The following is a 12,092-nucleotide window of genomic DNA, read 5'->3' as shown; positions in this document are numbered from 1 at the left end:
TAAACTATAAATCATGGTTTCAATACATCATGGATTTAGTATGCCAAGGCTTTGTATTCTTAACAAAGAGGGGGAAGAAAACTCAGCAAAGGTTATATTTTACAAACTATAAATCAGAGTTTTAATACATCTTGAATTTAGTAGGCCAAAGCTAGTATTCTTGTTCTACCATATTTTTTCAAGTTACTGAAAATGTCACATCCAATAGTTTCTCAACTCATGCAAAGAACACAGGCATACATGACGTGACACACATGTCACAACACAATCAGCATTTTTGCATGGTTAAAATTCCTGTTCAGATGGACCAAAATATGTTGTATTCATATTAAAAATAAAAATAGTGGTGTGTTTGTCAGGTAAGTAGAGAGAGAATTCATCAAGAACATCTTACAGTTTGTGTTTTGCTAGGCTCTACTGCAGGTTTGCTATGAGGATCAGTGGCAGTCTTTCCTGGTGAATCTGGGTTGCCACCTGTCTTTTTCTCATCCCTGGCCTTATTAAAAATCACTGTGAAACCCTCAGCTGAGGTTGGATGATTGACATCCTATTCACCAAATTTTGGAAGTGGCCGGCCCTTTTCCTGTGGGATAATTACATTAGCCAATGCAAAATAAAGACTCAAAATATTTTTAAAATAATTCCTTAACATTTTTATGAACTTGATAATTATATAACTGGAAAGAAAGTGTGTAAAGCTGATAACATAATAGATTTTCTATATACTACAAAAGTTTGACAAATGCATGTCTCAAATAATAAAGTTGGTTCCTATTAAGCATAAAAGAATGAAGACCAAACATCACACATAAAAGCAGACAAGTTTGATTAAAAGGAATAGTTGTTGTTGGTAAAGAACCCATACCTCAAGATCATAGACATGCTACTATTTGTATTATTCTAGTGTCAATTCACGTAAATTGTTCTTCCAAATTCTTATTGAATCTCTAGAAAGAGGCATGTTTCTAATTGCCAGACACCTTTGCTTATCCATTATACATCACTCACACAAAGGTCAAGTCATCATTTAGAGTTTGGACAACACTTGACATAACTAATCACATATGATTTGCAGCACATGTACAAACCAAGTCATCACTCACACAAAGGTTCTCTCTACTTTCTTGTTTTTTCTTTTCCCTACTCAGAGACTAGCAGTCATTCATTCCTACACTGTTCAGTGGTTTAATATCCATGGTATAGACTCTGTCCATCTTCTAAGAAAGTTGGATTTGTCCCGCTAGTTAGAAAAACTTTTATATTCTATACCATTCCAAATATTATGGGAAGATGAAACAGGATAAAGGTCTATGACATTGTACAATTTGACCTTTTATGGTTTGGTTTTTTAGCATTCTTGTTTCCTTTACACGGCTTAAGATCAACTTCCCTACTAGCCCTTTCTAATAAAATCCTGTTATTCTCTTTAAAAGAAAAAAATTCTCTGGCCAAATTATTTAAGCAACAAGAACTGAGGTTCACATATCATAATCCATACATAAAACAGAAGAGAAAAAAAGACAACAAATCACGAGGTAGTAATTCCGAAAAGGGTAGGTCGTAACAGAACAAAACAACAAATAATTCAGTAATTTCACCCCGGACAAGAAAAGAAGAAAAGGAAATCAACTAGAAATCTGATCTACAAGTACCTACGATATTCAAAATTGATAACAGCCTACACGATTCATAAGCTACTAGAAAAGAGAACAAACACAAAAATAGCAACAATCACCCAAAGCACAGGGTGATTCAAAAATGGGAAAAATCTCACAGTTAAACTGACTTCGATTAACACACCCAATTTAAGGCAAGACTAAAGCATGAACTAATACATCTAAAAGAATTATTCACCAAACAAACATGGTAAAGAGCAGCAACATCCTAAGACTATTCTAGTCTTTCACATAACATTTGAGGATCGAACCAAAAAGGCACAAAAGTAAACATTTCATACAAAGACAAAGAATAATAATTAGATGTAATCAGAAGAAATCGAAGACATGAACCTAAAGCTCAAATAATCGAAGGATCACAGTATCGAAATCCAGAAATGAACAACAAAAATTGAGACAAATAAATCAAAATTAATCACAGAAAAAATAAAATCGGAAAAGCAAATAAGCGATTGGAGAATCGTATACAACAACTCAATACAATGATCAAAGACAAAATCAAATCAATTAAGAAAATACAAATTATCACAAAAAAAAGATCTTGAAACTTGTTAATTGTTTTCATCTTTGATATGATAATTAACGAATGACGCACAAATATTGATTAATAGTGAACAATTATTATTATGTTTTGTTAAAAATCACTGGTTGAGATTAAGATTATTTTTTTTTCTATTTGTATGATTAATTTATTGGGGAAGAAAGAAACAAAATGAGGACTGAGGTAATCACTATTCAGATAGGAAGCATGCCAATATCTAAGGAAAGATCAATCTAGTTATTAGTTTTGATGCTGACATGGTATTCACTTGGATTTTATATGGAGTACACATATGACCTAAAGAAACTAAAAACAATGCCTACTGTTAACTCTGTAGAAACACTAAGTGATTGAAACTAGGGAGAGCCATAACAAGGAAGGAGCATGAAATCTTTCCAATTACTGTAGCATACAAAATAACAACTACAAAAAGCCTTTTCCCAGTGGCATAGGTGTTCAGATCAACTTCATGGACTAGGCAACGTTATTGAGTTCTGTCAAACGCATCTCTAACAAGGGACTATATATGATTTGAAAATAAGTGTGCAGTGAGGTAATAGCTCCTAGATATAGCTCACAAATCTAGGTAGAAAGATAAGGGCTTAAAATTAACCCTTGGTGTTGGTATACTCTTATGGGTATAAGGAAATCCTTTGTGACCTTAGCATGTGCAATCATGATTCATTAAATTCCTTTATGGTAGAAGTTGTACATTAGCTGAGGTTGCTAATGAGCAAAAATCATTTTGTAAAACTATATTCTCTACACTAATCACCATTAACTAGGATGCTTGAAATGTATATGAAATGCTCCATTTGACCTTGTATAGAGCCATGCAATGCATTAAAATATCTGAAATCCATGCCTTTATTCTCATATTTGCTATTTATTTGTTTGTAGTTCTATTAATTGTACCATCCTGCTTTATTTTTCCTATACTTGATCTTCTCACTTGCAAACAACTAAACTAACTTAACTTGAACTAAAGGTAAGCTATCCCTACAAAAAGAAAATATCAACTCTTAGTGTAACTTTTCTAATGTTCTGAAACATTGGCGCCAAGATGATTTCAGGTAAGCAGATTCTGCTGTCCATCGAAAAAAGGAGGCTGGAATCAATGGGTTGTTTGCAAGATTCCTCCTAAAATAAACCAAGGCAGAGTTTATCCTTCTTCAATGTTCTGTTCTGGGTCATGAAACATTGTCTTTAATTTATCCATGGTATATTAATTTTTTATGATAGCATTAAGCATGCTAGGAGACAAAACAGTTGAACCATAAAGGAAATGGTACAATAATGTTATCATTTCAGGTTGTTCTTAATGAAAACATGCCAAATCTTCGAGTGACTGGTACAATGCACAATGCATCTGAATGATATGGTGGTTTAAACACAAAATAACAAAATTTATCCAGATTACAAAAGCATTAAATTGTTCATGTAAAACAGAACTGGTTGCAGAACATACACATATATTCCAATCTTACAACATTTATTTAATATACAAACTTCATTTGCTCTGCTAAAATTAGCAAATATGTTTTGGGAATTACCTTAGTATGAGCTGGTCCCATTCCTTAAACCCAACATTGATCAAATTATCAACAGTGACACTCCTGTGCCTTTCACTCCATCCTGTGAGTAGAATAACCTTGAATCCCAGATTCAAAACATCTTCATAGAGCTTTAAACTGGGTTCAATGGCTGGAGCTACACCCTTCTCCACCCAATTGTTAAACTTCTCGTGGTCAAAGACCTCAAGCTTACAAGAAAATGCAAACAAAGGTTCATGTTAGGAAGAAAGAAAAATAAGTCAAGTTAGCATGATAGATATAGAAGAATATTGTCTAGAGTCATTCATTCCTAGAGGAATATTCACAGGAAGGAATAAGAAAACATCAAAACCTAATTAACCCCTCCAAATGGTCACACTACAGAACTTTTGGCCTAAAAGCTATTTCGATGTAAAAGTAAACTCCAGTTCAAGCTCCAACATTATCCAAACAAAACTAGGGGCAATTAAGCATGAATTTGGGGTTATTTAACTCTTTTTTTTTTTAACCAAAGAGTACAAAACAGAGTTCTTAAATCCCACAAAAGCATAAAATTCCCAACTCCAAATAGGATTACAGTATCTTCAATCTCTCTTGATTGTTAAACAATAATTTATAACACTTCTTATGTCCTTTCCGAATTACCCTATTTTTTAGCTTTCAGATGAAAGCAAACTAAATTTCAGCCAAAAAACTATCTTTACAACACCATTATAATTAAATGATAGGATTTTATATCTCTAAATTAATGTCTCTATCTTAAACCTTTGTTTGGTTGAGGGGGAAAAAACGAAATAAAAGAGAAAATTTTGAAATTTACATTAAAAAATGAAAAAAAATGGGCTGAGCAATAGAAAATGCATCATTGTTCATATTTTATCTCTGCTATTTTTTCCACCTTATTCAAATTCAAATTAACTTATATGCTTAACCTACAGGTAATCCTTCAAGCATTAGAAATATACGAAATAACTCTAGTATTGAAAAATTCTTTAAAATAGTCCCTCAATGACAAGTCATCGATGACATGCGCGTGTCTTCCCTGCAACGACAATTACCAAACATCACCATTAAAAGAAATTACATGGAACCCGCGACCTTTCTTCAACAGTACACGAACCAGTTAACCTAAAACAAGGTTAAAATAAGCTTAACCTAACAAAGTTAGTAACTGACTAACCAATCTCTGTCTTCACGAAACTTCGAGCGGAGAAGTTGGAGCGATGAAGTCGAAGAGGTGAAGGAGCTTCAATGGAAGAAGGGGTAGGAGCTTCAATGGAAGAACAAGTGAAGGAGCTTCAATGGAAGAAGGGGTAGGGCTTCAATGTCAAAGAAAGCGAGGGTTCAAACGAAGGAGCAAGCAGAAAGTGAAAATCAGTAGGGTTCATGCAAGCAGAAAGCGAAAATCAGTAGGGTTCAAACACAAAGGTCTAGGGTTCAAAGCAACGCAATCTCGAAAGCTAGCAGAAAGGTACACACCCGTGAGGTCTAGGAGCAATTTCCCTTTTTTGTTTTTACAATTACGACGGTTTTTTTCTAAAAACCGACATAAATTTTATAAAACATAACATTCTAAGACAGTTTTTAATAATCGCCTTAGAAAGTGTGTCATAAAATGAAATTTGTTACACAATAATTACAAAAATGCCACCGCATCACTTTAAAAACCATTTTTCTAGTAGTGTTATTGCATCAACCTCTTGCTTTCTGATCCAAAGAAAGGCATCTTATTCATCTCGAATTTGATATTACTTTAAGCTAGAACGTACTTTTAGGTGATAAAAAAGAAACAAGATTTTGTGCACGTTGGGGGAGTGGAGGTTTTACTTTTTAGTACACGATACTGATACATATGGTTTGAATTTAGTTATAAGAATTTGTCTGTTCATTACCCGGTGGAATGTAGATGTTGGTGATAATTAATTATTGTAATAGTGCAAGCTATAATGATTTAACATACAGAAACTTATATCAAAATACATATAGAAAGTCTACAAGTCACTGAACAATATCCGCATTTATCTCCCTAAGTGGGATGGGTTCAATTATCAAGGACCGAATCCGATTCTTGGCTGCAATATCTGGGGCACCATGGCCATCTCCATTAAGGTATGTGCAGTGAGAGATTCTAGCAAGGTTGATTGCTGCTTCCACAAATGGTTTTGAAAAAGGAGAATGCATGGCTCGATCTTTGTTCATCTTCTTCCAAGTTTCATCAAGCAAACTGTGTATGTTTTTGTAAGCACCCTCCTCAGTTACACAACTTTCACGCATGTTACACACGATCGAGCTTGCTGCTTCACCTCTTTGTAACTCAGCCTGCAAAATTAACATCAAGTAATTACTGATGATTCTCTTTATAAATTTTTCTAACCGTAAAAATTGAACTCTATTAGAAATTTACAACAACTCATGCACATTGCTGAACCAACTGAATTAGATTTGTTAGTATATTTTTAACTTCTAATTAATTAATTAGTAGCATGTCATTATAATGGCAAAGGTCTAGCTCTCTACTACTATAGTAAATAAGACAAATTACCCTTGAAGTACCCAAATCATTGCAAAGTCGAAAAATAATGGATGGCCTACGCAAAAGATCATGATAATTGTCCAAGGAATCAAGTGCATCCTTAGTGATGTTATCATTCAACAAGAAATAGGCATGGGTCAGTATCACTACTCCAGACACAGACACCCATGCATTGTTGAGATAGTCTTCAAATGGTGGCAAATATTTATCCCGGCACCACTTGGCTTCTTGCAAGAATGCTTTCAACATAACCGACCACTGCAGTTGAATTAGAAAACATCAAAAGAAAAAAGAATTACCCTGTTCAAATGCACCTTCCGATCTTTCCTATAATCCTTTTATACCCCATTTAAATTGTTTACCACGTTATTTTTATAAGACCCCATTTACTGGAGAGGAGTTTCTCCCGTTTGTCATAAACCTTTTTATAAGACCCATTTAAATTGTCTACCACATTATTATTTTTTATAAAAATAGTCTTAACTATTAAACAATTCGTTTTAGATAATAAATAATAAATGCAATAAATTAAGTTTTTGGAGTCTCTATCTCACGAAGATAGGAAAAGATTACTGAAGAGAATATTGAAAATTTTAATACTACCAATTAAATTTCTTAATTATTATAAAGTAGTAAAAAGGGTCGTGCATGAAAAAGTAGAGGGAGTAATGAATTATTGTGGAAAAGTTTTTGGGTGAATCAACATACCTCTCGCTGGAAAATCAATAATTAATCTTTTAAAGTATTCAGATTCATTTAAGGGTTAATCTCTTTTAATATATGTTTTTTTTATATTGTGGCAAAATTTAGATTCACTTTCAACTTATGTGAATTTTTTAATCGAGATAAGTTTCTTATTTTTAACTTAAAAAAAGACCAATTAAAATTATAAGTACTTATGAAAAATTTAGAAAGAAAATATTTTTAAAAATTTGAAATTTATAAATTAATTACATGAAAAAATCAATTTACACTTAACCTCATTAATTGTTTTTATTCTTTTTCTTTTACAATAATTATTTTTAGGGTAAAGAGTTTTTTTTTATAATGCTATTCAATTGCATAATGTTGTGTTTATAAGTTTCTTGACTTTTTTTTTGTATGGTAACTACTAACTACTTAAATCACATTGAAGATCATTTCTATTTAGTGAAAGTATAAAAATACAAATAAAGTTTAAGTTCTTAATATTAGTTATTCAAAATACCTCTATAAATATTATGTTGTATATATACAGGGGCGAAACTACCTTATGGATAAGGGAGGCCATGGTCCCCAGTTTTTTTTTTTTTTAAATTTTATTATTTTATATGTAAGTACTTCATATATATAAAAAAAAACATAAAACTGTTATCAAATTTTATGTGAAGATGAAATTCTTTAAAAATTTGGCTCAGTTTTACAATCGTATTTAATAAATATCCCATTATATACATGTTATTTTTAGACAAAAATTTACAAAATAATAATTTTATATTGAAGTGTAATTTGTAGACATTTTTTAGTTGTGTTGATTTCAGTCCGACCAAAATTAATCTTTTACATTACCTACTCCAGTATGAAAAACTATTGTGCTTAGACATTTATATAATTTTGAAGTTTAATTTATTTTTTCTTAACCAACTCTATTTATAAAATTGTTATATATAGTATATACATTATCAAACTTATGAATTCATAAATAATTATTGTCCAAAATATGAAATTTAAAGATCATAAAACAGAAAAAAGTCTTCTATTTAAATAGTATTGAAAGAGAAGACTATAGGCTGATTAAAGTAAAAGAGGTACACATACCGCCTTGGTAAGATGGGGAAGGATATTTTGTCCTTTGATTTTAAGGGCATCATAAGCGAATTCGTTGACAGTGTTGTAGAGAGCAAGGAAACATATCTTCATATACTCCGGCATAACTTGAACAGCTTTAATATCCCAACTGAAAATTAAGAGAAGGACTATTTATTTAAAGCACTAACGAATAATTAATTCAACAACACTAAAGCTTAAAAGCACATTAACCAATTCATTAATTACCTTTCAACGGCTTTTGTGAAAAGTTCTAGCTCATCCAAGGAGCCATAAACATCATAAACGTCGTCAATTGTAGTTATTAGAGAAGTGACTTTGGTTAAACCTTTGCGAAGATCACTGAACTGAGGCTCGAATGCCATTCCCATGCTCCAAAAGAAACACTCCATTAGCCTGTCCCGGCTAAAGCTTAACTTTGGAGCTAGTCCCATCCGTTTCCACCACCTTCGTTATTCGTGATTAATTAATTAAACCAAAAACATAGTACATCGTTATTTTTTTTCTTAATTAGGTTAGATTAGATTGAATTTATCTTTTTTATTTTGTTAATTTCATCCAATTTTATTTATATTGGATTGAGTTGGTTTTCAGGTTCAATCACATCATATGATGGTAAGAAAAAAATTCAAATTCAAAAATTAAAATATAATAAAGATATTTTTTTACATGTAAGAATATTCATAAAACATTACATTATTCATATGATAAAAAAAGATAGATATATGCCGACATTAACATTCATTAAAAAATTACTACCTTAAAATAAATAATAAATAAAATTCAAAATAATGTATTAGGTTGAGAATGATATGTGCTTAAATTCAAAATAAAAATGTGCGTATCATGAGTTGGTAGGTTATCATCATGACGAGAATTTTAGAGCACGAAGACTAATGAGAATATTATTTGTCAGTTACGTTTCTTTTATTTTTGTTTTGAGTAAAATTTCTTTTATTAATTTGCTGTTCTGTCAAATTTGATTCCAAGACTCAAATTACACATGCAATTGTCATCATTAGATTTTTTTTTATCTGATGTGTTCAATAATGTCATATAATTTATTCTTTTAACCCGTATTTTATTTTTCATTTTATTAACAAATACCTATCTATTTACATTTATATCTCTATCTATTTAATTTTTCATGATAAATTTATTATTTTTATATAAAATTACCTCAAAAAAGTTACTTTTAACATTAAGTGGTTGATATTGGTAATGTATAGAAATTAAACCCTCCTTAATTTCATCTGTTTAGAGGGAAATTAAAAAGTTGTAAAAATCTATTAGTCCTACAACAATATAGCAAATTAGCAATGCAAGATTTTGGATAGAAATGAAAAGTGGAGCATATTAGGTACTGCTTAAAAATTTAAAAAAATAATTATAATTTTTTTTTAGAAAAAAATAATAAATGATTTCTCAGAGGTCCTTTTGCAGTTACCTTGACATTTCTTGGAGGTCCTTTTGCAGTGTTGACTGCACAATGTTGAAATCTAGTTTTGCTGCTTCAAGCAGCACCCAATTTGCATCCTTTCTTTTAGCATAAGATTCAATATACCACCTGGCTTCAAGCCTTTGGATTCTGTGATGCAGTGGAAGCTCCAATGCATGATTCACTTGTTCTAAGAGCATACTATTGCTTCTACCTTCTTTGAGGGCACCCCTTAGATGGAAGCTACTGAAGGCCTTGGTCTTATCCAGAATCAGTTCTTCTTCATAACTGAGAAACGATGCCTCGTACAGACTCAACATTCCCTTCATATCTCTGCTAAGGCTTGCCTTGAAATTACCGTTGTTGTCCTCAAACCTCTCAAATACATCTGCATGATACACATGAATTAATATTATTCATAAATCTATTTTGCATTCTGCTGACAGTGACGACATAAAGGCTAATTAGATAGTCTCATGTGAACCCTAAACCGTGTAATTTTGTTCTTTCTTTAATTTATGTGACATATAATTGAATCTATTAATTATTTCTTGAAAACTAAACAGCTTGATTTGTTATGTGTCATGATCATGGTCTCACGGTGAACCCAGATCTTATGATGATAATGAAAGATGTTAAGAATACCTAAATTTTATTGAAAATCACAAACACTTATAAGACATGTCTTATTTAATAATTGTCTTTTCTGATTTTATAATTTTTAATCAATAATTTTCTAAAATAATTCCTAGATACTTAATTTAATATATTCTAGAAGTACTCAGGAAGAGAGACGTATTAATTAAAAGTGATTAAATTTTTTAATAAAAATTAGTTATAAGTAAAGTTGATAAATTATTTTTGACTAATGTGACGATGAAAAAAACAACAACAACATATATTCAATGTGTATAATGTCTATAGCTTGAACATGTATACCTGCTGAAACATCATCACCATATTCTCTAAGGAGCCTGAAGCTTAAAGCGGTCTCATGCAGGCTTGTGTGAATATTTGTGGCATTACATCTTTCTAAAGAGAGAAACCTATGAAGGGCTTCTCTTATCTCCTTGTCAAAGTGATAGCTGAGGCCCAGGCGTTTCACATTGTCAATCAGATCTAGTGTGACCCATATTTCTGAATTTTCATCCTTTATCATTCTCCTCACTTCCTCCAGCTTCCTGGCCATTATCTCATATTTTACATCCTATTCACATATGCACAAAGAGAAATTAATAATCACGTATGAGTAAAATATGTAGTAGCACACACACATATATACAATATTGGAGGAAGTCTAGTGGTGAAGGTAAAAGGGATGATGAGGAACAAGTTACGGGTTTAAATTCTTTTATCAATAAAAAACTAATAATACTAATAATTAATATTAGTTTATAAAAAAATATATAAAAATATTGGGAAGTGATTGCAAGAAGACATTCTATTAATCAATTATTCACCGCATAGTCATTCTTCAATGACTGCAAAAAATCATAATTCCAGAGGTTAGGCTGGTAATTGGCTGATTTTCTTTCACGAACGTTTGTGCTTGTTGCCAAGCAGTAATACTGGCTGGTGGAACCAATTCTACGCACTAGAAGATTAATCCCTCGTTGTTTTTGATGTTTGCTGAAACTAACAAGTGGTGGGGTGAAGGAAAAATTTAGCAACATGGAACTGCTGTCTAGGGCCATTGTATATATATCTCCAGTAATCCTGAACTATATGCTTGTAATGGTGTGGTGATCACAGTTATTTATAGATGCCAATTAGTTCTTATTGTTATATTTTATATTTGACAGCTGTACAGCACAAACTCTAATGCTACGTTTGGTTGGAGATAAAAGAGAAGTTTTTGGTTTAAAAAACAACACTACTCGAAGGAGATTTCTTGAAAATTTTTTCATGAGACAAATGAGAATTTTATTGTCTTGAATTTAATTTTTATTTATTACAAGAAAAATATTATATTATTTTTTATTAAATTATATAATGCAATAAATATATAATTAAAACAGTAGAAATATGCGTAATTTTTTTATTTTTAAGAAACTTATATAAATATTTCTGATAGATCAACCAAACAAATTAGATCTGAAAAAAAATAATTCTCTATTACATGTCCAATTAAAAGTAAAGTTTAAATGCAGTACTTTAGGTATTATTCTTCGATTAGAATAAAATTTTCATCGGTAACTTTTATAGTAAAAGTCTTCATTAAAAGAATTTGCAAATTATAAAGATGAATCTCCTATTCTTATCGGAGAACATGTACAGCAAAAACAATAAATATGGTACGTATTTTACCTAAGTTTTATCCATTACTGTACGACAATAGTTAATTATATTTATTAAGGATCAATTTTACAAAAGTATTTTAACTCTCTTTTTCTTATTTGTATGAATTTATTATTAAATATTCCACCTAAGTTCACACACCCCACATACTTACAGACTTGCACCACGTACACAAGATTTTTTTATGCATATACATGTAATATCAATTATACACACAATTTGTTGATGCATATGTATAATACCAACT

General features: G+C 31.1%; 1 protein-coding gene across 1 annotated transcript; it reads right to left on the bottom strand.

The window, feature by feature from the left end:
* Positions 1-3,766: 3,766 nt before the first annotated feature.
* TPS9 (terpene synthase 9) lies at positions 3,767-11,241 on the bottom strand. Its single transcript, XM_003540808.2, has 8 exons — positions 11,008-11,241; positions 10,487-10,754; positions 9,557-9,935; positions 8,338-8,556; positions 8,101-8,239; positions 6,313-6,561; positions 5,778-6,089; positions 3,767-3,979 (listed from the first exon to the last, which is right to left on the bottom strand). The coding sequence occupies exons 1-8, from the start codon at positions 11,239-11,241 to the stop codon at positions 3,767-3,769; spliced, it is 2,013 nt and encodes a 670-aa protein (XP_003540856.2).
* Positions 11,242-12,092: the final 851 nt, after the last annotated feature.

Source organism: Glycine max, chromosome 12 (assembly GCF_000004515.6).
Source record: "Glycine max cultivar Williams 82 chromosome 12, Glycine_max_v4.0, whole genome shotgun sequence".
Lineage (NCBI taxonomy): Eukaryota > Viridiplantae > Streptophyta > Magnoliopsida > Fabales > Fabaceae > Glycine > Glycine max.
The sequence above is the reverse complement of the archived record's forward strand: the minus strand, read 5'-3'. Positions and strand labels throughout refer to the sequence as shown.

Coding starts and splice junctions, on each gene's coding strand:
- TPS9 (XM_003540808.2), bottom strand. CDS start 11,241: ATGGCCCTAGACAGCAGTTCCATGTTGCTAAATTTTTCCTTCACCCCA. Junction 8,557..9,556: donor GACCTCCAAGAAATGTCAAG/GTAACTGCAAAA, acceptor CGAATAACGAAG/GTGGTGGAAACGGATGGGAC. Junction 8,240..8,337: donor TTCACAAAAGCCGTTGAAAG/GTAATTAATGAA, acceptor CTTAATTTTCAG/TTGGGATATTAAAGCTGTTC.